General features: G+C 44.0%; 1 protein-coding gene across 1 annotated transcript in view; it reads left to right on the top strand.

The window, feature by feature from the left end:
* LOC142201092 (ATP-binding cassette sub-family A member 13-like) overlaps positions 1-26,408 on the top strand; it is a 91,976-nt gene that overhangs the window by 7,722 nt on the left and 57,846 nt on the right. The window contains exons 6-7 of the mRNA XM_075271923.1: positions 4,546-4,655; positions 8,795-8,948. Of these exons, the coding sequence (XP_075128024.1) occupies positions 4,546-4,655; positions 8,795-8,948 (264 nt within the window). The remainder of the gene's footprint in view (positions 1-4,545; positions 4,656-8,794; positions 8,949-26,408) is intronic.

The following is a 26,408-nucleotide window of genomic DNA, read 5'->3' as shown; positions in this document are numbered from 1 at the left end:
AACACATGGACCCCATTATAGTGTATGGGGTCTGTGTGTTTTTATTGCTCACCGCTTGTCAAAGTGTTTGGTATTCCATTCGGGGGTCCCCCATTCGGACTCTCCAAACGGAATACTGAACACAGATATGAACCAGGCTTCAGGCATGTTCTGAGCGCAATAACAGTACTAGACATTTTTTACTGAATTATCTAATGTATAAAATTATAATTATATGATATATAAAATAATAGTGTATAAATAAAAAGGAGACACATTTCTGTTCATCATTTTACCAGATTTACAAACTTTATATTTGTACCAATTTATAATAATTAATATAAAGCCAATCAACGCTGGTTCTGCCTGAGGAGGCGGAGTCTAAAATTGGTCCACAGCAGTTTCCATTCTGGTCCAATTTTAGACCCCGCCTCCTCCGGCAGAACCAGCGTTGATTGCAGTGGCGTAACTAGGAATGGTGGAGCCCCGTGGCGAACTTTTGACATGGGGCCCCCCCTCCCCAAACCGATGCCGAAGACCTCGACTGACCCCCTCCTCCGCACTCTATTATGTCCCTTAGTAAGCCCTGCACACAGTATTATCCCCAATAGTGTCCCCTGCACACACAGTATTAACCCCTATAGTGTCCAATGCACACAGTATTAACCCCTATAGTGTCCAATGCACACAGTATTATCCCCCATAGTGTCCCATGCACACACAGTATTTACCCCTAGTGTCCCCTGCACACACAGTATTATTAACCCCTATAGTGTCCAATGCACACACAGTATTAACCCCTATAGTGTCCCCTGCACACACAGTATTATTAACCCCTATAGTGTCCAATGCACACACAGTATTAACCCCTATAGTGTCCAATGCACACACAGTATTAACCCCTATAGTGTCCAATGCACACAGTATTATTAACCCCTATAGTGTCCAATGCACACAGTATTATTAACCCCTATAGTGTCCAATGTACACACAGTATTAACCCCTATAGTGCCCCTGCACACACAGTATTATCCCCCATAGTGTCCCCATATGTCCCACTGTGGACACCTATAAACATTTATACTCTGGGGTCTGAAAAGACCCCAGAGTATAATAATCAGACCCGGGGGATTAAAACCATTAAAAGAACAGAGACAGTTGCTTACCTGTTCCTGTCGGCTGTCCTGTCCGCTCTTGTCCAGCTTTAATGACGTCAGACGTCACATGACCCGGAAAGCTGGCCTGGGTCATGTGACGTCAGACACGAATGACGGAGGCCTGGCAGGATCGCGGAGAGGTAAGTAACACTATTTTTTATGTTACCTTACCCCTCCCGGTGCGCCGATCATTATACTCGGGGGTCTGCAAAGACCCCCAAGTATAATGATAGCCTCTGTGGGCCCCGCAGTGTCACTTGCCGATCCCGGCCCAGCCAGGATTGGCAAGTGAATGGGGCCCGTAACGGACTTTTTAAAAAAAAAACGCAGCGGTAGCGGCTGTCACCGGGCCCCCTAATGGCCCGGGCCCTGTGGCAGCTGCTACTGCTGCTACCACGGTAGTTACGCCCCTGGTTGATTGGACGAATGCTGTACACTGGCCAATCAACGCTGGTCAATGCATTCCTATGGCAAGATGAAGCAGAGCTAGCTGTGTGGTTAGCTCGACTACTCCGGACACCACACAGCACACACTCAGCTCTGCTACATCTCTACACTCTGTTGTAGAGATGTGTGTGACAGCAGGAGTAGATGGAGGGATGGTTGGGAGTAGTGCAGAGCTGCTACACCAGAGATGTAGCAGAGCTGGTCAATGTTAGCAGTCCGATAACATGCTCTGTAGTGTCCGATACTGCACACTTACTTAGCTCAACTACTCCAGATACAGCATCTGCCAGCTCTCCTACATCGGGCCGTGCGCTCAGCTCAACTACTCTGGAGTAGTTGAGCTGAGTGTGCAGTATCATCTGCAGAGTGTAGTTGAGCTGAGTGTGCAGTATCAGACAGTGTGCAGTATCGTCTGCAGAGTGTAGTTGACTTGAGTGTGCAGTATCGGACAGTGTTCAGTGTGCACACTGTCCAATACTGCACACTCAGCTCAACTACACTCTGCAGACGATACTGCACACTCAGCTCAACTACTCCGGAGTAGTTCAGCTGAGCGCAAGGCCCGATGTAGCAGAGCTGGCAGATGCTGTATCTGGAGTAGTTGAGCTAAGTAAGTGTGCAGTATCGGACACTACAGAGCATGTAGTCCAAAAATTGTTTCAATTTTTGGACCCCACCCTGTGTAGTGATTAACCCCCTCCCACCGGTGTCCGCTTACTTGCAGCTCCCTGTTCTTCTTCATTCGGTCCGGTCCTCTGTCCGGTCTTCAGAGCGTCCTGCCCCCCTCTCTCCTGTCTAATATTATAGAGAAGGCGGGGCTTAGGAGAGTGTGGGCGGGTACTGGGTGGGGAGACGTTGCTGCACTGCACACTATCCGATACTGCACACTCAGCTCAACTACACTCTGCAGACGATACTGCACACTTAGCTCAACTACTCTGGAGTAGTTGAGCTTAGCGCATGGCCCAATGTAGCAGAGCTGGCAGATGCAGCCAAGCAGAGTGCATGCCCAGCTCTGCTTCATCTCCGATGTACAGTATTGTGTCAGCACTGCTACATCTGAGATCGGACCACAATGGAAACTGCTGTGGATGGATCTTAGACTCCGCCTCCTCCAGCAGAACCAACGTTGATTGGCCGAATGCTGTACACTGGCCAATCAACGCTGGTCAATGCATTCCTATGGATATCGCAAGCTGACAGGGATCCCGACCAGATAGAGCCCCAAAGAGCTGGGTGAGTAACATTCCCCCCTAAACAAAGGTAATCCCTAGCTAACCCTGCCTGTACATCTGTCCCTGTCTCACAGTCACATAGTTCACAGTCCGAAATTAATCAGATGTTAAATCCACCACTCGTCTAAATTGGAGGTCACCAAATTTCGGCAGCCAATGGATATTTTTCAATTTTATTAACTGCCTCTTATTGTCGTAGTTCTGATTGGAATCGAACACCTCGAACGGCCTGATATTCGATCGAATATGTATTCGATCGAACGGTGTTCGCTCATCTATATATCTATATATACAGTATATATATATACAGTATATATACAGTATATATATATATATATATAGAGAGAGAGAGAGAGAGAGAGAGAGAGAGACATGGGCGAGTAGTGTTTGATCGAATTGGTGTTCGATCGAATACTACGGTATTCGAAATACTCGTACTCGATTGAGCACTACTAGCTGTTCGAAGTTTAAGGTTCGATGCAGAACCAGCGTTGATTGGCAGAATGCTATACATTCTGCCAATCAACGCTGGTTCTTCTCTTACCTTTTGAAGTCTTCTCCGTGCAGCGTCTCCACGGCGTCTTCCGGCTGGAATTCACTCTGCCTAGGCATCCGGCCTAGGCAGAGCCGACTGCGCATGCGCGGGCATGCCCACGCATGCGCAGTCGGCTCTGCCTAGGCCCCGATGCCTAGGCAGAGTGAATTCCAGCCAGAAGAAGACGCGGGGACGCTGCGCCGGGAGAAGACTTCAAGGAGAATCCAGCCCATCCGTCACTCGTGGACTTGGTAAGTATAATTTTATCGAATTTTGCCTACCCCTGAAATGAGCATTTCCCCCCATAGACTATAATGGGGTTCGAAATCCGTTCAAACAGTCGAACAGTGTGAGGGGGAAGTGTTTAGCTATGAACAACAATGAAAATCATACTAAGAGCAATCTACTTGAAGATATCAGAATGATCGGCTGCTGTCAGACCCTAGTGTATGTAAACTATTAGAAGCAGAGATGCTTTAACTATAGGGCAAGCAGCACACCTGCACCAGGCCCTATGACAGTCCTCATTATGTGTGCTGTCTTGCTGTGTTGAGTTGGCAGGTCCCGTTTTTAAACCTTATTGGAATCCTATGGATGCAGATATAGTTGTATACAAATGTCGGAACACAGAGGAATAAGCTCCATGCTCTACCATTCAGGCCTCAAATGTGAGACAAGGAGGCACAATGAACACCAAGCCAGAGACAGCACTATAGTCATAGACTGCAGGTAGCTCCATGGAGGCCATGCTACATGAGTATGGTGCATTGTTTTTATTTTATGTATAATAATGTGTCATTGGCTATCGGAGAGTGAGACATTATTGCATTGCATGAGTATACTGCAGAGACATAACGTTGAGGTGGCATTATATTGTATGGGGTCTCTAATTGGTTTTATTATTTAGTATGTACCTGGTTTCTTCAAGATCCATTCAGATAAAAGGAAAAGTGATATAAAATTCATCAAGAAATCTGCCAGATGTTAATATACTCTTATACATTCCACAAGAGAAATTAGAAAATCTTCTGATGAGTGTTATATAGTCTAATACCTAGGTAGTTTCAGAGAATCTTACCAGTTTCTTAAGGTTTCTAGGCTTTTAAACCTGTATTAAAACATTGTATCTAATTTTTGCTTTGACATATTTGTTACATCATATTACATTGCATTTTTCTCTCATGTTTACTAGTGTTTTGGTCTCCTTGGCTTGAATGGTGCAGGGAAAAGCACTATTTTTAAAATGTTGACTGGTGAAATTCATCCAAGTGCTGGACAGGCAATGATAAGAACGTGCAAAGGGTAATTATCCAAAGAATATAAAAATATGTACAAAGAGCATGTTATACCCTAACCGGGCAATCATACATGTTTTATTAGAAAAAAATCTTTTAATCTTAATCTATATCCTTATTAGAGATGAGCGAACAGTGTTCTATCGAACACATGTTCGATCGGATATCAGGGTGTTCGCCATGTTCGAATCGAATCGAACACCACGTGGTAAAGTGCGCCAAAATTCGATTCCCCTCCCACCTTCCCTGGCGCCTTTTTTGCACCAATAACAGCGCAGGGGAGGTGGGACAGGAACTACGACACTGGGGGCATTGAAAAAAATTGGAAAAAGTCATTGGCTGCCGAAATCAGGTGACCTCCATTTTAGACGAATAGTGGATTTCAAATCCGGGTCATATGAGAATGTGAACTTTGTGACTATGAGACAGGGATAGCTGTACAGGCAGGGATAGCTAGGGATAACCTTTATTTAGGGGGGAATGTTATTAAAAATAACTTTTTGGGGCTCTATCGGGTGTGTAATTGTGATTTTTGTGAGATAAACTTTTTCCCATAGGGATGCATTGGCCAGCGCTGATTGGCCGAATTCCGTACTCTGGCCAATCAGTGCTGGCCAATGCATTCTATTAGCTTGATGAAGCAGAGTGTGCACAAGGGTTCAAGCGCACCCTCGGCTCTGATGTAGCAGAGCCGAGGCTGCACAAGGGTTCAAGCGCACCCTCGGCTCTGATGTAGGAGAGCCGAGGGTGCACTTGAACCCTTGTGCACCCTCAGCTCTGCTACATCAGAGCCGAGGGTGCGCTTGAACCCTTGTGCACACTCTGCTTCATCAAGCTAATAGAATGCATTGGCCAGCGCTGATTGGCCAATGTATTCTATTAGCCTGATGAAGTAGCGCTGAATGTGTGTGCTAAGCACACACATTCAGCTCTACTTCATCGGGCTAATAGAATGCATTGGCCAGCGCTGATTGGACAGAGTACGGAACTCGACCGATCAGCGCTGGCTCTGCTGGAGGAGGCGGAGTCTAAGATCGCTCCACACCAGTCTCCATTCAGGTCCGACCTTAGACTCCGCCTCCTCCGGCAGAGCCAGCGCTGATTGGCCGAAGGCTGGCCAATGCATTCCTATGCGAATGCAGAGACTTAGCAGTGCTGAGTCAGTTTTGCTCAACTACACATCTGATGCACACTCGGCACTGCTACATCAGATGTAGCAATCTGATGTAGCAGAGCCGAGGGTGCACTAGAACCCCTGTGCAAACTCAGTTCACGCTAATAGAATGCATTGGCCAGCGCTGATTGGCCAATGCATTCTATTAGCCCGATGAAGTAGAGCTGAATGTGTGTGCTAAGCACACACATTCAGCACTGCTTCATCACGCCAATACAATGCATTAGCCAGTGCTGATTGGCCAGAGTACGGAATTCGGCCAATCAGCGCTGGCTCTGCTGGAGGAGGCGGAGTCTAAGGTCGGACCTGAATGGAGACTGGTGTGGAGCGATCTTAGACTCCGCCTCCTCCAGCAGAGCCAGCGCTGATTGGTCGAGTTCCGTACTCTGGCCAATCAGCGCTGGCCAATGCATTCTATTAGCCCGATGAAGTAGAGCTGAATGTGTGTGCTTAGCACACACATTCAGCTCTACTTCATCAGGCTAATAGAATACATTGGCCAATCAGCGCTGGCCAATGCATTCTATTAGCTTGATGAAGCAGAGTGTGCACAAGGGTTCAAGCGCACCCTCGGCTCTGATGTAGCAGAGCCGAGGCTGCACAAGGGTTCAAGTGCACCCTCGGCTCTCCTACATCAGAGCCGAGGGTGCGCTTGAACCCTTGTGCAGCCTCGGCTCTGCTACATCAGAGCCGAGGGTGCGCTTGAACCCTTGTGCACACTCTGCTTCATCAAGCTAATAGAATGCATTGGCCAGCACTGATTGGCCAGAGTACGGAATTCGGCCAATCAGCGCTGGCCAATGCATTCTATTAGCCCGATGAAGTAGAGCTGAATGTGTGTGCTAAGCACACACATTCAGCACTGCTTCATCACGCCAATACAATGCATTAGCCAGTGCTGATTGGCCAGAGTACGGAATTCGGCCAATCAGCGCTGGCTCTGCTGGAGGAGGCGGAGTCTAAGATCGCTCCACACCAGTCTCCATTCAGGTCCGACCTTAGACTCCGCCTCCTCCAGCAGAGCCAGCGCTGATTGGCCGAATTCCGTACTCTGGCCAATCAGCACTGGCTAATGCATTGTATTGGCTTGATGAAGCAGTGCTGAATGTGTGTGCTTAGCACACACATTCAGCTCTACTTCATCGGGCTAATAGAATGCATTGGCCAGCGCTGATTGGCCGAATTCCGTACTCTGGCCAATCAGCACTGGCTAATGCATTGTATTGGCTTGATGAAGCAGTGCTGAATGTGTGTGCTTAGCACACACATTCAGCTCTACTTCATCGGGCTAATAGAATGCATTGGCCAATCAGCGCTGGCCAATGCATTCTATTAGCGTGAACTGAGTTTGCACAGGGGTTCTAGTGCACCCTCGGCTCTGCTACATCAGATTGCTACATCTGATGTAGCAGTGCCGAGTGTGCATCAGATGTGTAGTTGAGAAAAACTGACTCAGCACTGCTAAGTCTGCATTCGCATAGGAATGCATTGGCCAGCCTTCGGCCAATCAGCGCTGGCTCTGCCGGAGGAGGCGGAGTCTAAGGTCGGACCTGAATGGAGACTGGTGTGGAGCGATCTTAGACTCCGCCTCCTCCAGCAGAGCCAGCGCTGATTGGCCGAATTCCGTACTCTGGCCAATCAGCACTGGCTAATGCATTGTATTGGCTTGATGAAGCAGTGCTGAATGTGTGTGCTTAGCACACACATTCAGCTCTACTTCATCGGGCTAATAGAATGCATTGGCCAGCGCTGATTGGCCGAATTCCGTACTCTGGCCAATCAGCACTGGCTAATGCATTGTATTGGCTTGATGAAGCAGTGCTGAATGTGTGTGCTTAGCACACACATTCAGCTCTACTTCATCGGGCTAATAGAATGCATTGGCCAATCAGCGCTGGCCAATGCATTCTATTAGCGTGAACTGAGTTTGCACAGGGGTTCTAGTGCACCCTCGGCTCTGCTACATCAGATTGCTACATCTGATGTAGCAGTGCCGAGTGTGCATCAGATGTGTAGTTGAGCAAAACTGACTCAGCACTGCTAAGTCTGCATTCGCATAGGAATGCATTGGCCAGCCTTCGGCCAATCAGCGCTGGCTCTGCCGGAGGAGGCGGAGTCTAAGGTCGGACCTGAATGGAGACTGGTGTGGAGCTATCTTAGACTCCGCCTCCTCCAGCAGAGCCAGCGCTGATTGGTCGAGTTCCGTACTCTGGCCAATCAGCACTGGCCAATGCATTTCTATGGGGAAAAGTTAGCTTGCGAAAATCGCAAACTGACAGGGATTTCCATGAAATAAAGTGACTTTTATGCCCCCAGACATGCTTCCCCTGCTGTCCCAGTGTCATTCCAGGGTGTTGGTATCATTTCCTGGGGTGTCATAGTGGACTTGGTGACCCTCCAGACACGAATTTGGGTTTCCCCCTTAACGAGTTTATGTTCCCCATAGACTATAATGGGGTTCGAAACCCATTCGAACACTCGAACAGTGAGCGGCTGTTCGAATCGAATTTCGAACCTCGAACATTTTAGTGTTCGCTCATCTCTAATCCTTATGTATTTGTTATTATGGAAGGGCAGCCAATTGCCCATGAAGAATGTTTAAGAATACATGGCTATTTATTTAGGTCTGAGACCAGCTTTAAATCTCTATTGGGGTTTAGTAGTAGATATGTAAATGACCCATGAATGCTTTTTGCTGTGTTCCAAAATTTAGGATTATATAACTTTGAAGTTGGGAACTTCCTTTACACATTTGTTAGTTAGAATCTGTATTTGTTCCTCACTAATGCGTTGGAAAGGGAATTGCTTATGTACATGGTGTATATCATATTCATCACTGCTAATGGATATAGCACAGTCTAGCTGTTCCCTGTCTACTCTGCCAGTTTAAAAATCATGAAAAAACAGCACATTGATATTAAGTGTAAGTTTATACATGAAAACATACTTATTTGACCTTTCTTTTAACACAGGGATGAAGTAAGAATTTTCTCTGCCATGAGTAATGAAGATATCACAATAGGATACTGTCCGCAGAAAGACGCTCTGAACAACTTTCTGACAGGCTGGGAGCATCTTTATTTTTATTGCAAACTTAGAGGTATTCCGAAGAAACGCATACACAAGGTGAAAATCTGTGTTGTTGTTAATAGTATGCTGTAAAGTATATTAGAAGGGTATTCAATTCGAAATCTGTTTTTATTAATATTTCAGTAATAAAAAGTGCACGTAAGAAGAATGAATTGGAGAGGAAGTGTCAGAAGATCTAGCAGGCAGCAGCACAGTTGTTTTTTAAACCGTATTGAGTTAAGATGAAAAACAAAGTAATGACAGTTCATGTTATGATCTTTTGCACCGCATTCACTTATTGGGGTGCAGCACCAGGGTCTGATCACACCAGAGAGCTGATCATATTGTAAGCAAGAAGCCACAATAAGGGCAACACCTAGACTGCAGGATAAGGATAATAAGAAACCAGTATTTGTGACTAGAGATGGGGAAGCCATTAAACATTTGCTCTCTTTTTGGACCAGACTTGTTAAGATAGAAACAAATGTGGTACTATTGAAGTCTGGGGTCCCCCAGACCTGGTATATAGTATAATAGGAGGAGGCCCAGCGTGCAAATAGGTCATTTGCCTACTTTCTACAACCAAAGATATTTAATAAGATTACAAATTGCATATAAGCTTACAGTGTTACATGAAATATATAATTTAACAAAATTACACATAGGAAACAACTTCTCAGTATAGCACCCCCTGAATTATTTCTCTTGATCGAATTGATAATTTAGGATGCACTTTTTCTTTGCTAGTTTTACAGTATAAATGATATGTCAGCACGAATCCATTATTAGGCAAAGGCCCCACTCACTGTGTTTTTATGGCAGATTTTGCAGTTTGGTTTTTTTTTTGTTTGTTTTTTTTTGAGCCAAAGTCAAGAGTTGGTACAAAAGGAATGGGAAATATATAGGTGGTTTTGTACTTCTCCCTTCTGCTCAATCCAATACTGGCTTTGGCTCAAAAAACCGCAGCAAACTCTGCAACAAAAAAAAGTTGCGTTTCCACAATGTGGGGCCTTTGCCTTACTCTGGACTGATTTTGGTAAACAAAAAACTTTGTTGGAAACTTCAAGCAGCTAGAAATGTCTATTAGTTCTTTTACTGAGTCATTATTCACACAATTAGGATACTCCAGCTCATAATGTACCAAATGTGATTCAGGAATCCATAATGAAACCATGTGATAAATAATTTTATATATACTACTAATTGGAACTAATGATGTAGCTCTACAGATATGCTTTTTACATTCTAGCCAATTATTCATTCATAGATCTTGATGTTGTGATACAAATGTGTTAATGGTGTATGCACATTTTTCATAGATTGTGCTAATTACTTAACAGTAAATGATTATATAGACAAAAATAACATCACATGGTAAATTTCTCAACTTGTCAATTGTTACTACAAATAATCATATAATAATATATAGCTGGACCATGTACCTTTATTAATGTGTATGAATGTGTTAATGATTCTATCATTGTGTTAATACTTTTTGGGTATGTATTGATTTAGCACTCAAGCGCTTAAGCAGATATGTCTTAAAATCATGCTTCTTTTAATGTTAAAGGGATTCTATCATTAGAATGCCTTTTTGAACCAAGACCTTGTCAGAATAGCCTTAAGAAAGGCTGTTCCTATCCTACTTTTATTATTCTGTTCCGTTCTGCTGTTCTGATATTATTTCGTTTTTTGGCATATGCAAATGAGTCTTCAGAAAGAACAGGAGATGTTTCCCTTTGCTCAAAAAGCAGGAGAAGGAGGCGGTCGGGAGAAGAAGATGAAGGCGCCACTGGAGAGTCTACGAATAGCACGGGGATGCCCACTCTGCTTTTTGAGCAAAGGGGAACGTCCCCTGTTCTTTCTGAAGACTCCTTTGCATATGGTGAAAAAACGAAATAACACTGGAATGGTGGCGCAGATCAGAATAATAAAGGTAGGAGAGGAATATCTTTTCTTAAAGGGGCTCTATCACTTGGAAAAGTCATTTTTAACTAATCACATCCTTGCATAGCCTTTAGAAATGCTACTTCACACTTACCTTTAGTATATAGATTTCCTCAGTGGTTTCTGAATAAGTCCGTTTTTATTCATATGCTAATTAGATTGGTGCACGATACATTGTGCACTCCTCTCCTGTTGTTTCCTATGGGAGACTGCTGCTGCTGATGACTCAGCTTCCTGTTTGCCTCACACACATAGGAGATAATAGGAGAGAGGAGGCTGCTGGGAACTTCCTCTACTAGCTGAAAGCTCATTAGCATATGGATAAAAACAGACTTATTCAGAAACCACTGAGGCAATTTACATACTAAAGGTAGGTGTGAAGTAGCATTTCTAAAGCCTATGCAAGGATGTGATTAGATAAAAATGACTTTTCCCAGTGATAGAGTCCCTTTAAGGCTATTCCAACATGGTCTTAGTTCAAAAAGGGATTCTAATGGTAGAAACAAACTTTTGACATGGAGCACCCCCCCAACCACAGACGAAGACCCCAACCAAACCCCCCCCATATTCCATTCGTGTGTACACTATTATGCCCCATAGTGGCCCCTGCATGCACTATTATGCCCTACAGTGGCCCCTTCACACAGTAATATGCCCAACTGTGGACACCCATGAACAATTATTATACTCTGGGGGGTTTTTAGACACCAGAGTATAATAATCGGAGACCGAGGGGGGATACCAACCTAAAAAAAGCACTGTTACTTACCTATCCCTGGCTCCGCTGCACTCCTTGGTGGTGTCAGCCATCTACAATGATGTCCGGGACATCACATGATCCAGGACGCAGGTCCAGGTCATGTGACACCAGGAACGTCACACAAGTAGGCCCAAAACCTGCCTGGACCCCAGAGAGGTAAGTAACAGTGTTTTTTATGTTCCCTTACCTCCCCTGGGCCTCAAATCATTATACTCGGGGGTCTGAAAGACTCTGAGAGACTTTTTCTAACATTGAGGAGCACCTCTCTTTAAGACATTATACAGGTTAATATAGTAACGTACCACTAGGTTCAGCACATGCACCACTCAGGGACAATGTGTTTTTCAACCACAACTGCAGTGCAGCAACAATACTGTTGCCATTGTTGTTGGCAACCCTGTCCAATTGTAGTTGGCAAGGAGCCATCCAGTGGGATAAGCAGCTTCTCTGCTGTGTGGCTTCTGTGATCCAGGTTCAGTAATTGTAAAACCACGTGGCCATACTTCACCTTATACCCATGAAATGAGGGGGAAGGAGGAGGAGAATTGGAAGCAACAGCTTGCCCTAGTGAAGACGGTAACTGAAGTGGAGGTGGATGGGCCCTATGGGCCCCATGGTGTTGCAACTGTGCTGCCACAAGCGATTAGGAACTTTGCCTTGCCTTGTTGTATAGCTGTACTTTGGCTACTGCCACTCAAAACACTGACTCAATGAGCTGTGAAATCCATGAATTGAGCAGCAATTATGGAGAAGGACAATGTGTTGATGGTGGCATGCACTTTCCCTAGATTTACATATCCAGGAAAAAGCCCACATTTCCTGACACATGGCAATATAATGCAGATCCTAATGAAATAGTGGTGGCTATTTGCACCCAGGTTGCTAGGTATTCTCTATTGAGATTGAGTGCATGCTTTTAGTTGCCAAAACACAGTGGAATTCACTAAGTAGTAAGGCAGCAACTGCAATACCAGAAATTTAGCCAGTTAAGTTGCAGAACTGAATGGCTGGGCACATATTGCTGTCTCCTCACTAGTCAGTGCTGTGTGCAAGCATAGAAGGTATGATGATTGTTGGTGGTGGAGGTGGTGTGGTGCTAATACTGGTAGTCATTCTGGTAGGGAAACTAAACAGATATATTGAAATTCTAAGGGAGTGCATGGCCATGTTGATGTGTTAAAAAAATGCAGGTAATATGATGCCATTGCCAATAATGATTCTTGTAGTTAGGACCAAGCAACCGGGTCAGGATAACAAGGTGACATCAGATAAAGACGGTAGTGGCAGTAGTGATAGTAACAAGTGTAAAAGTAGCTGTAACTGGAACAATTGTAGGACAGACATAAAAAAAAAATAAAATAGAGTTAACAGTGGCACTAGCAGGGGAAGTGAGCAGGGTTGTCCTTTTTCTCCTTGTGATCTTCCTTGTAGGCAGGCCACATCTACATGTAACACATGTTCATCATTAACAGCATTATCACCATCTGTTTCTTCTCTTCCATGCCATAACAGAATGTGTGGCCAGGAGACAGTAATATGTACTGAGTCATCTGACAATTGTTCAACTTAACTCTTGCATGGCCAAGCTGTTGGCTGTGCAGTCGCTGCTGTACCACTTACTGGATTCCAATGCGTTTTGCCACCTAATGGCATGCACTCAACCTTTATGAAAGATACCTAGCTATCATTATGTTTCTAGGAAAGCTGTCCCTGCTTTACATCTCCATGTGTCAGAGAACGTGGGCCTTTCTTTGGATATGTCAATCTGGGGAAGATTTGCTTACACATCACCATCAATACATGGAGCAGCAATTATTGACAAAGACAATAAATGGTTTTCATGGACCACTCGGTAAATGTTTTTAGCGGCAGTGGCCACAATTCAGAAACGCAGAAAGGCCAAGTGTTACTTCCACCCTGATTGTCCAGGTCCAGTTCCAACACCATGCAGGGCCCATCCACATTTTGGACCATTTCTCACCACCATCTTCACCAGGGTAAGCTGATGCTTCCACTCCTCTTCCTCCTCCTACACCCTTGTTTCATGGGTGTAAGGTGAAGTGCTGCCATGCTGCTTTTCAATTAATGATTCTGGATCATTGGATCCATACAGTGGAGGAACTGCTTTGATGTATCCTTTAGCAAGTATCCTGCTTGGTGGATGCTCACCAATTCTAGCTGATCAGCGTTGCCAGTGATAATGGTACCAATATTGTTGCTGTGCTGCAGTTAGGATAAATAACACATTGCCACAGTATAGCGCATGTCATTAATCTGTGGTGCAATGCTTTATTAACCTGTATAGTCTTAAAGGGGCCCTATCATTGGGAAAAGTCATTCATAACTAAGTACATACTTGCAAAGCCTTTAGAAAGGCTATTCCACACATACCTTTTGTATGTAAATTGCCTCAGTAGTTTTTGAATGAGCCCATTTTTATTCACATTAGCCTCCATCGTACACCGGAAGTGTCTGTGAGCACTGTCTGCTATTCTCTACTGTATGTGTGTGATATCAGAGAGATGAGTCATCAGCAGCAGCCTATCTGCTCTCACACACATAGAGAATAGCAGACTGTGCTCGCAGACACTTCTGGTGCTTGCTGGAGGCTAATTAGCATATGAATAAAAACAAGCTCATTCAAAAATTACTGAGGCAATTTACATACAAAAGGTATGTGTGGAGCCTTTCTAAAGGATATGCAAGTATGTGCTTAGCTAAAAATGACTTTTCCCAATGATAGAGCCCCTTTAAAAAAAGGTGTTCCTCATGGCCAGAAAAATCTTTGTGCATTTTAGCTGTTTTTATGTTGCAAAAAAAATCCCTGCTCGATTTGCCAAACAAAACAAAATGGTCTGCCTATGCACGGCTTTATTTGCCATGTTCAACTTGGTGGAACTATACTTTAAGGCTAAGGCCCTATGTTGCAGAAAAGCAGCTATTTTTGTTGCAGATTTGGAGTGGATTGAGCAGAACAGAAACGTATAAGTGCTTCCTTAATTCCTTCCTTTTCCTTTTATAGCTACTTCTGTTGTTGGCTCAAAAAAGTCTGAAACGAAAAAGCAACTTTTACGCAATGATGTGCCTTAGCCTAAACATGCTGGAGCATCACGCTTGAGCTGCAGAATGAGGTGAACAATTATTGCATACAGCAGAATGCAGGGGCAATGCATTACTTCAAGATACATCAGCGGAACTTAAGAGGGAACTGTTATGGCTTCTCAAACCTTCTGAAGCAGTCACAAAATTTGTAAGCAGGAATGACTGTAGCATCAGCGATTTGATCCGTCGGCACTCCAGCTCCTTTGAAACTACAACTCCCAACATACTCCATTCAATTCCATGGGAGAACAGCATTTCAATAACAGCAGAGCAAGTATGCATGCTGGGAGTTGTAGTTTTGCAACACCTGGAGTGCCGAATTATGGCTATCCCTGCTCTATTGTATATCTTACAGGAAACATTCAAACAGGTACAGCCAGAGGAGGAGGCTGACCCTTATCTGTTATAAGAAGAAGATGATGACAACGAACACGCTGGCCAAGAACACCAACCATAGCAGTTCCCTGAGTGCGCACATATGCTGGAAAGCATGGCAGGCTGTATGCTCTACTGCTTACACAGAAACAAGAGTATTATTAGCATCAAGCAACGGGATGAGTACTGAATAGCAGTGGTCTTAGACAAAAAGGAGGAACTCTTCTCTGCTTTCCAAAGGGAAGAAAAATGATAATATTATCATGATAGGCTTTATAACCAGCTTGCCGCAGCATTTAGGGAGACCACTGCAACTGTTAGTTGCACACATACCCAGGTGGCCTCTGCCCGCTCCTAGTCCTCATCACTTAGCCAGCACTCTGCTTTCTCTGCCAGTGCCACAATTGTCTCAACCCCATCAAATACCTTCGACACTCATTAAAATAGAAAGCTGCCACACTTGTTTCCACAGATGCCTAGTGCTTACCACCACTGCAACTACTTATACATGTCCTGCGGCCTGGTCAATCACATTATGCCCTGCTGCACTGCCAGACATATTATCACAGCTGCCTAGTGCCTACCACCACTACCACCACTCAGTCAGACATGTCCTAGGGCCTAGTCCATCATATTAGTCCCAGTCACATTGCTACTTATGTTGCCACCACTTCCATCACAACAGCCAGACGTGTCTTGTGGCCTGGTCCACCATTACATTCTTCTATAGTCTTCTGTTGCATCGCGGTTTTTCCTGCAGCACTTTGAACAGAAAGTTCACAGAGTTTTACGCTGCGAACTTTCTGTTACCATTATATCTACGGGCAAGCCGCCGCCGTTTCCGTAGATATAATTGACATGCTGCGATTTCCAAAACCGCACAAGTTTTGGAAATTGTAGCATGTCCACACTGCGGTTTGAAACGCAAAGTGGGATATGCTGCGTTTCATCCACTTTGCAGATACTGTAAAACACCACCATTTTTCCTGCAGCATTTCCACCATGGGCAAATCACGTCATTTCCAGCCCATGGGGCCCCGGACTTAATGTGATACAGTCTGCACAAGTAGAAGCTGTAATACACATTTTCTAAGCTTTGTAGTTTCAACTTGTATTGTTGTTCAGACTCTTCTGTTTGCTCAGTTATGGTAACTATTTGTGTTTTACTTCCCCAATACTGTTCTCTTGTCAGTCCACCATGCTGGCCTCAGCTTGAATTCTTTCTCCTTTTCCATTTCCTAAGAATAATCTGTTGCCCATGACTTTTCTTTTCTTGTATTTTTTTTGTAGTTCTCTCTATGTACACTTCTTTTATTTGAAGTATCACTTGAATGAATGTGCCTGACTCTCTAGTATTATAAATATTGTCTAGAAGAACGTAAATGATTCAGATTATCATTACACTATATAATAGAGGTTTTTGTCCTTGTTCATCAAATGTTATTTCCTAACAGTGCATAGGTTGGCATTACAGAAAATACTAATTATTAATAATCAACTTTGTTTTTATGACCAGGGCATCAAAAACAATAAAAATGTCGACTATATTCAGCTGTCTAGCTTCATATACAATAACAAAATGTCATAGAAAAATAATGTCATTATACAGTACTGTAAGGGGGCGTTCACACTGCCACAGATGGCTTGTGAGCAGTCAGCTTTAAAATCCATTTATTTGAATGGGTTTTCAAAGGTGACCGTTTTCAGCCTCTCTGCCTGCTGTCCATTTTTTTTTCGCAGAAAAACGGACAACACGCGGAGAGGCTGAAAACGCTCACGGGCGGTCACCTTTAAAAACTAAAGCTGACCGCTCGCAAGCCGTCTGCTGTCCAGTTTCTTTGGGGTTTACTACAGACTCCCTGGGATGGACATCAGCAGCAGTGTGAATGCCGCTTAAGAGTCGAGATATTAAACTTAAAAGTATATGTGCTTTCTAGATTTACGATTATACTGTGTCACTTTTTCAAAAAAGTCCCCAAATGTAATCTTCCATCATGTTTTCATTGTACTGTCCTTGGTAGCGACGTTCAGAATCCAGTATATCTTGATGAAAGCGTTTCTCCTTGCTCCTCGGAGAATACCCCCATATTCTCCTTAAACTTGTCGAGGTGGGCATCAAGAATATGAACTTTAAGAGACATCCTGCAGCCCATTTTGTGGTACTTGCGCACTATCTGATGTGCCACTTTCTTCAGATGATGGCTGATTTCTTTCAGGAGATGCAGGTATAGGGAGCCGTGTGGTACTGGAGCAATTGATGATGGGATATCAGGATACGCCACTGGAGGAGCATTCTTGCCACTTCGATGTTTGAAACGATCAACCATGCTCTCGCCAAATTCTTGGAATAGCAAACATAGTGGCTCTTCTTTCCCCTCGGAACCATCCCTCAAGTGTTCTTTTGCAGTTTTCACAACTGTAGTGAGGTGCCCAGGGTTTGTCCTGGTCCCCGACCTGTACTCTGAAGTATACCTTATAGGCTTCACACATCCTGATCGATGTTCTCATTGAATATTTCTTGGCTCGCATCTTGATGAATTCGCCACATATGTAGCAAAACGAATCAGCAGAATGCTTACAGCCTCTTGATGCCATCTCTGCATCTAACTACACACTATATTTCTCAGTGCTATTCAGTTGCTGCACTTGCTCTCACACTATATTACTATCCACTATCACACTATAACTGCAATTACAATAAGTACTACTGTCCACCAGACATGCTTATATAGTAAACAGGCAGACGTCTAGAATATTCTATCAACGTCTAGACATGGCTAGAATGATGTAGACATTAGAATTTTTCAGAACAGTCTAGAATATTTCACCAATATCTAGAAATAGGATAGGCTTGTTAATTAAAATATATTATTTTAAAATATCGATGTCCTGGTGCCAAAAGCAAAGTTTATGAGTTGAAATTAGCGTTTAATATTCTTTTCAGATCTAAATAATCAGAAAATAACATTATTAAAACAAAGACAAAACAAAATTAAAAAATTGTTACATAGTGTTATTTATGTCAACATGAAGCTGCTTCTTAAGATGATTATACCAGTAACATGTAGTAATTATAATGATCTAGAAATTCAACAATTCCAATGGTCCAATCTCCAAATTACTTTTTTTTATTAAGTGTATGAATAGTGTTTATGTTCTGGTATATTGAACATTTGTAGAAATTTATACACATTGAAAGCATACACCATATGAACAAAAATATTGCGACTCAACTGAATCATTGAATTCAGGTGTTTCACTCAATCCCACTGCCACAGGTATATAAAATTCATCACATAGCCATGCAATCTGTCTTTACAAACATAGCTGCAGTAGATTTAAGCCATCATTTATGCCAGTAAACTGATGTAAATGATCAGAAATCTGATAGAATAGTGGCAAGGACAAAATAAAGGAAAAAAAATCCCAACTTGCACAAGAAATTGTAACTTTAACGTGTCTTAAAGAGGACCTTTCATGTCACTAGACTTTGAGGAATACTATTCTGACAGTGGGGAGAAATCGGTGCCATTAATATCTCCACCACCTGGGTACATACCGGGAAAAGTGACAGTGCACAGAATTCAGATTATGTATTAGAATAGAAATTGCTAACCATAACCTCCCACCCGACATCAGTGTCTGAATTACAAATGGTCTTCTGAATGAATGGGTATATATATTCCGCCAGACACACTCTAATATCTTGTAGAAAGCCTTCCTAGGCTGCTGTGGGGGGAGTTGGAACTACATATTAATATCTACAGATTTAGTCTGGTTTCACACTAAGTGTCAGACACAAGGCTCAGTCCATGCCTGAGTCAGATTTCGTTATCTATGATGCTCAGAGTACCTGACTCTCTGCTCCCTGCTGTCTCATAGTAATTGTAGCACGTACAAGATAGTATGTAGCAGAGACTCAGGAACTCAAAAAGGGATTTCTGAAAAGCTTCTGTAGTTGTCGCAATACTTTTGTATAATGTACCGTGTCTTTAATTTTATTACTCTTTGTCAAACCTGAATGCTGTAGAACAGATTGTAAATTAAACAGTTATAGAATAGAGTGGAGGACTATGGTACTAAATGTAAAAAAAAAATCTCTAGAAATACAGATTACTTGAAAGTTAAAGAACATTTTTTTCTCTTTTGAATTGCCTGAGAAAGTATTAATGAAGATACATGAAAGTTCCATGGATCTTACAGCTAATTAGATCATTTATAACCAGACTCAAGAATAACGTTAACTAAACAAATATTCAAATCTATCTGTTTTTAATTAGTGTTTACAAAACAATGGTTGCATGTAAAGGGCCACATTTCTGCTAGTCAAGCTAATTAGAATTGATTAAAAGTAAAAAGAAAAAAAATCAGCCTTCAACTATAGTATATATATAGCATTTCTTTTCTTACTAAGTATACATCAATTTTTTGTATTTTCTGTCTAATTGGGTCATGCAACAAAAATGTATTTTTTGGTGCTACAATTTATTCTTTAAATCTATTTAACATATTAAAATTACTTCAATTTTCTCTTTACATTAATGAATAGAATTTTTGTATTCTTTGTAAATAAAGGAGAACAGACACACATAATGCAGTTTATCCCTTTGAATTTTAAGGGCTAGTTCACATGTAGTTAGGTTGTCGAGGAATTTGTCAGGAAAAAATCCACTTCAGGAATTAGGAAATGTTTTTTTGAAGCTTTTTTTGACAGGCAGTTTTTTCGCCTCCCATTGACTCCCGTTGGTTTTTGCAGGCGGAATCTGCCTGAAGAAAGGTCTAGTGGAAAAAAGAACGCGGCTTATATAGGACTCTATTGTGAGGAGGTGGATTTTGAGGCGGATTCCGCGTCAAAATCCGTGCCATTTTGCTCCATGTGAAGTAGCCCTAACCATTCATCCCTATATGCACATCTAGATCCTAACTGTGTACCAGGTACTGAATTATTTGTTATATACCATTGAGTTAGCATGGAATATTATGTGCAATCATACCTAGTCAGACTCCAGCTCCTTGTGACCCATCATGGGGACTACTTCACCATCACTGGTCTCTGAGCTGCAGTTTCTGAGATACATAATAAAGACCCTGCCATCTAAATGTGACCTGGACTCCATAGCACAGTCTGGAACAGGCCCAAGAACAAACAGTGGACTCTTCCCGGTGAGACTGAACAACTGTCTACCCAGGTCACATTGGTTGAGACTTCTACTACTGACCTCACATATAGCATTTCTGCCCTTGCATTCTCAGGCCCAGATTCAATTTTCAATTCAATTTTCAATTCAATTTTCGAGGCTTCTCCTGGGTCACCAGGAGAACAGGGCATGGGAAAATATTATCCATGCAAAGGGACTCCCTGAACTGGAGCCAAAGCATGATCTTGCAAGATTTGAGCTGCTGTTTATTTTTAACTGCATGAACAATCGCCCAGAAGTTGCCACTTATGCAATACCAATTACAAAAATCTTGGGATGCTATGTAAAATGTAAAGAAAACAAGAATGTAATAATTTGGAAACCTCATATAAGCATATTTTATTCACATTACACTAGGTTCACACTAGCATTCATATTTCTGTTGTTCGGATTTGCATGGGGACCCAAAGGCAGAGACCCTGTCTACTAAAAAAAAAAGCAGTTACCCACAGACACTTCTGGACCCAATAGACTATAATGAGGTCTGCTAGGTGTTCGTCGGGTTTCCACTGGTTTTATATTGCAAGCCTTCAGATGGCACTGCATTAAAAACTGTTCATGAGTTGGTAACCTATATCACTGCATCACGTCCATAAATCATTGCTTGTGAACACTGTTCGCTAGTAGAGATGAGCGAACAGTGTTCTATCGAACACATGTTCGATCGGATATCAGGGTGTTCGCCATGTTCGAATCGAATCGAACACCACGTGGTAAAGTGCGCCAAAATTCGATTCCCCTCCCACCTTCCCTGGCGCCTTTTTTGCACCAATAACAGCGCAGGGGAGGTGGGACAGGAACTACGACACCGGGGGCATTGAAAAAAATTGGAAAAAGTCATTGGCTGCCGAAATCAGGTGACCTCCATTTTAGACGAATAGTGGATTTCAAATCCGGGTCATATGAGAATGTGAACTTTGTGACTATGAGACAGGGATAGCTGTACAGGCAGGGATAGCTAGGGATAACCTTTATTTAGGAGGGAATGTTATTAAAAATAACTTTTTGGGGCTCTATCGGGTGTGTAATTGTGATTTTTGTGAGATAAACTTTTTCCCATAGGGATGCATTGGCCAGCGCTGATTGGCCGAATTCCGTACTCTGGCCAATCAGTGCTGGCCAATGCATTCTATTAGCTTGATGAAGCAGAGTGTGCACAAGGGTTCAAGCGCACCCTCGGCTCTGATGTAGGAGAGCCGAGGGTGCACTTGAACCCTTGTGCACCCTCAGCTCTGCTACATCAGAGCCGAGGGTGCGCTTGAACCCTTGTGCACACTCTGCTTCATCAAGCTAATAGAATGCATTGGCCAGCGCTGATTGGCCAATGTATTCTATTAGCCTGATGAAGTAGAGCTGAATGTGTGTGCTAAGCACACACATTCAGCTCTACTTCATCGGGCTAATAGAATGCATTGGCCAGCGCTGATTGGCCAGAGTACGGAACTCGACCAATCAGCGCTGGCTCTGCTGGAGGAGGCGGAGTCTAAGATCGCTCCACACCAGTCTCCATTCAGGTCCGACCTTAGACTCCGCCTCCTCCGGCAGAGCCAGCGCTGATTGGCCGAAGGCTGGCCAATGCATTCCTATGCGAATGCAGACTTAGCAGTGCTGAGTCAGTTTTGCTCAACTACACATCTGATGCACACTCGGCACTGCTACATCAGATGTAGCAATCTGATGTAGCAGAGCCGAGGGTGCACTAGAACCCCTGTGCAAACTCAGTTCACGCTAATAGAATGCATTGGCCAGCGCTGATTGGCCAATGCATTCTATTAGCCCGATGAAGTAGAGCTGAATGTGTGTGCTAAGCACACACATTCAGCACTGCTTCATCACGCCAATACAATGCATTAGCCAGTGCTGATTGGCCAGAGTACGGAATTCGGTCAATCAGCGCTGGCTCTGCTGGAGGAGGCGGAGTCTAATGTCGGACCTGAATGGAGACTGGTGTGGAGCGATCTTAGACTCCGCCTCCTCCAGCAGAGCCAGCGCTGATTGGTCGAGTTCCGTACTCTGGCCAATCAGCGCTGGCCAATGCATTCTATTAGCCCGATGAAGTAGAGCTGAATGTGTGTGCTTAGCACACACATTCAGCTCTACTTCATCAGGCTAATAGAATACATTGGCCAATCAGCGCTGGCCAATGCATTCTATTAGCTTGATGAAGCAGAGTGTGCACAAGGGTTCAAGCGCACCCTCGGCTCTGATGTAGCAGAGCTGAGGGTGCACAAGGGTTCAAGTGCACCCTCGGCTCTCCTACATCAGAGCCGAGGGTGCGCTTGAACCCTTGTGCAGCCTCAGCTCTGCTACATCAGAGCCGAGGGTGCGCTTGAACCCTTGTGCACACTCTGCTTCATCAAGCTAATAGAATGCATTGGCCAGCGCTGATTGGCCAGAGTATGGAATTCGGCCAATCAGCGCTGGCTCTGCTGGAGGAGGCGGAGTCTAAGATCGCTCCACACCAGTCTCCATTCAGGTCCGACCTTAGACTCCGCCTCCTCCAGCAGAGCCAGCGCTGATTGGCCGAATTCCGTACTCTGGCCAATCAGCACTGGCTAATGCATTGTATTGGCGTGATGAAGCAGTGCTGAATGTGTGTGCTTAGCACACACATTCAGCTCTACTTCATCGGGCTAATAGAATGCATTGGCCAATCAGCGCTGGCCAATGCATTCTATTAGCGTGAACTGAGTTTGCACAGGGGTTCTAGTGCACCCTCGGCTCTGCTACATCAGATTGCTACATCTGATGTAGCAGTGCCGAGTGTGCATCAGATGTGTAGTTGAGCAAAACTGACTCAGCACTGCTAAGTCTGCATTCGCATAGGAATGCATTGGCCAGCCTTCGGCCAATCAGCGCTGGCTCTGCCGGAGGAGGCGGAGTCTAAGGTCGGACCTGAATGGAGACTGGTGTGGAGCGATCTTAGACTCCGCCTCCTCCAGCAGAGCCAGCGCTGATTGGCCGAATTCCGTACTCTGGCCAATCAGCACTGGCTAATGCATTGTATTGGCGTGATGAAGCAGTGCTGAATGTGTGTGCTTAGCACACACATTCAGCTCTACTTCATCGGGCTAATAGAATGCATTGGCCAGCGCTGATTGGCCAGAGTACGGAATTCGGCCAATCAGCGCTGGCTCTGCTGGAGGAGGCGGAGTCTAAGATCGCTCCACACCAGTCTCCATTCAGGTCCGACCTTAGACTCCGCCTCCTCCAGCAGAGCCAGCGCTGATTGGCCGAATTCCGTACTCTGGCCAATCAGCACTGGCTAATGCATTGTATTTGCGTGATGAAGCAGTGCTGAATGTGTGTGCTTAGCACACACATTCAGCTCTACTTCATCGGGCTAATAGAATGCATTGGCCAGCGCTGATTGGCCGAATTCCGTACTCTGGCCAATCAGCACTGGCTAATGCATTGTATTGGCGTGATGAAGCAGTGCTGAATGAGTGTGCTTAGCACACACATTCAGCTCTACTTCATCGGGCTAATAGAATGCATTGGCCAATCAGCGCTGGCCAATGCATTCTATTAGCGTGAACTGAGTTTGCACAGGGGTTCTAGTGCACCCTCGGCTCTGCTACATCAGATTGCTACATCTGATGTAGCAGTGCCGAGTGTGCATCAGATGTGTAGTTGAGCAAAACTGACTCAGCACTGCTAAGTCTGCATTCGCATAGGAATGCATTGGCCAGCCTTCGGCCAATCAGCGCTGGCTCTGCCGGAGGAGGCGGAGTCTAAGGTCGGACCTGAATGGAGACTGGTGTGGAGCTATCTTAGACTCCGCCTCCTCCAGCAGAGCCAGCGCTGATTGGTCGAGTTCCGTACTCTGGCCAATCAGCACTGGCCAATGCATTTCTATGGGGAAAAGTTAGCTTGCGAAAATCGCAAACTGACAGGGATTTCCATGAAATAAAGTGACTTTTATGCCCCCAGACATGCTTCCCCTGCTGTCCCAGTGTCATTCCAGGGTGTTGGTATCATTTCCTGGGGTGTCATAGTGGACTTGGTGACCCTCCAGACACGAATTTGGGTTTCCCCCTTAACGAGTTTATGTTCCCCATAGACTATAATGGGGTTCGAAACCCATTCGAACACTCGAACAGTGAGCGGCTGTTCGAATCGAATTTCGAACCTCGAACATTTTAGTGTTCGCTCATCTCTATTCGCTAGGTAATCCACCAATGCAAGTTTAAGCTGTTTTCATGCAAAGAAAACACCACTGTCTTCTCTGGGCCAAGGCTCATTTAAGATGGACTGAAACAAAATGGAAAACTGTTCTGTGTGTCATATGAATCAAAATGTGAAATTCTTTATGGAAGCCACAGATGCCATGTCTTGTGGACTTAAGAGAAGAGAGACCATCCATCTTGTTATCAGTACACAGTTCAAAGGCCTGCATCTCTGATTGTATGGGGTTGCATTAGTGCCTATGGCAGCTTACAAATCTTGAAATACACTATCAATGCTAAACAGCATATTTAGGCTTTAGAACAACAAATATTCACATCCAGACAATGACTTTTTAAGGGAAGGCTTTGACCATTTCAACAAGAAAATGTTAAGCCACATTCTGTATCCATCACAACATCATGGCTCTGCAGAAGAAGAGTCCAGGAGCACAGCTAGCCTATTTGTAGCCTATACCTTTCACCAATAGAACATATTTGGCCCATTATGAAATTATAGAATCTACAAATTAGACCCAGGACTGTGGCGCAGCTAGAATCCTACATCAGTCAAGAATGGGACCAAATTTCTATCCAAAAATAACAGCAAACAGTCTCCTCACTTTACGGATTTTACAAACTGTTGTGAAAAGAAAAGGGGATGCTACACAATGGTAGACATGGTCGTATCATACTTTTATGAGATGTCTTACTGTCATTGTGTCACTGCAGGATAAATAATTCTGCTGATAGAGAACTCATCCTGGTACGGGCCAGGTCTTGTAGATCCCTTCTGGTGAAAGGGACCTAAATTAAGTTGTCACAAAGTTTATACAAAGAAAGCAGAGCCAGTGACAGCCAACCCTGGCTAAATTCAGTGAGTCTAATGCAACTTACAGATGGGGACATCCCTTTTACCTGATATTCCATAAGGCAATGCCATGTACTTCCTTAGGATACCTGATGACCAGGAATGAGTGTTCATATTTCTGGCGATCAAACAGTTTTTGTAGTTGGATCGCTCAATGTAAAGGTCCTACATAAGCAAGAAAAATGATACAACCTGTTTAATCTCCTTAAGAGGAAAGTTTTACATATTGCCTATATACAGAAAACCCACCTAACTGAGGCTAGACCATACAAAGTGACTAAACCTCACTTTCCTTTGGCTTACCATAGTTAGCCTCCTGATCCAAAATCTAGGAGGACCAGTATCTTAATCTCAATTTATTGTCCTGGATGTTTCTGGAGTCCTACATTGATGGAGATGGCTTTTGCTCCTTTAGGGCCATGAGGACTTGCAGGTATATACATTTGCCTTTCTCTACATCCTGAATAGTAGATAGTGTCGACCCTCTCAGGGTTCCTGAGTTGCCTTGATACTGGAGATGCAGCTGATTCCCACTTGCTGCCCTCATACTTCCTATAATATTAGGTGATTCCTGCACCAACATCAGCTTGTGTGCGCCTGGTTCTTTCTTCACACATCTAATAGGGTCTATTCATTTTATTCCTCTGTCCACTATGTATTCTCTACGCTTGACTAATATTTCATCCCACATCCTGCACTTGTTAAGGGGCTCCACTACAGATAATATCACATTCTCCACACACGAGTTGGTTATGATCTCCATCTCTCTCACCAGTCCATTTTCTCAGCAATGGCAGTGGAGGCTTAATAACTGAATGTGCTGTCAGAGATTATTAGGACTGTGACTGTCTCCAACCGCAGCAGAGATACAACACTGGTACAAAAAGCAACAAATAATAAAATATAGCCAGTACAGAGTATCGTGTCCCTAACTATCAGGGTGTAGACCTACTGCCTAGAACAGAAACAAAACTACGTTCACACCAGAACTTTTGGGTGCGATTCCCAGGCCCTTGGCTCAGCCTGTCTTCCTCAGTCAGCAATGGGTAAAAAATATGCAAATCTGTTCTCCAGGATGTAATTAGGAGAACAGTGCCT

This window comes from Leptodactylus fuscus, chromosome 4, assembly GCF_031893055.1.
Source record: "Leptodactylus fuscus isolate aLepFus1 chromosome 4, aLepFus1.hap2, whole genome shotgun sequence".
In the NCBI taxonomy this organism is placed as follows: domain Eukaryota; kingdom Metazoa; phylum Chordata; class Amphibia; order Anura; family Leptodactylidae; genus Leptodactylus; species Leptodactylus fuscus.
This window is presented reverse-complemented; position numbering and strand designations above follow the sequence as displayed.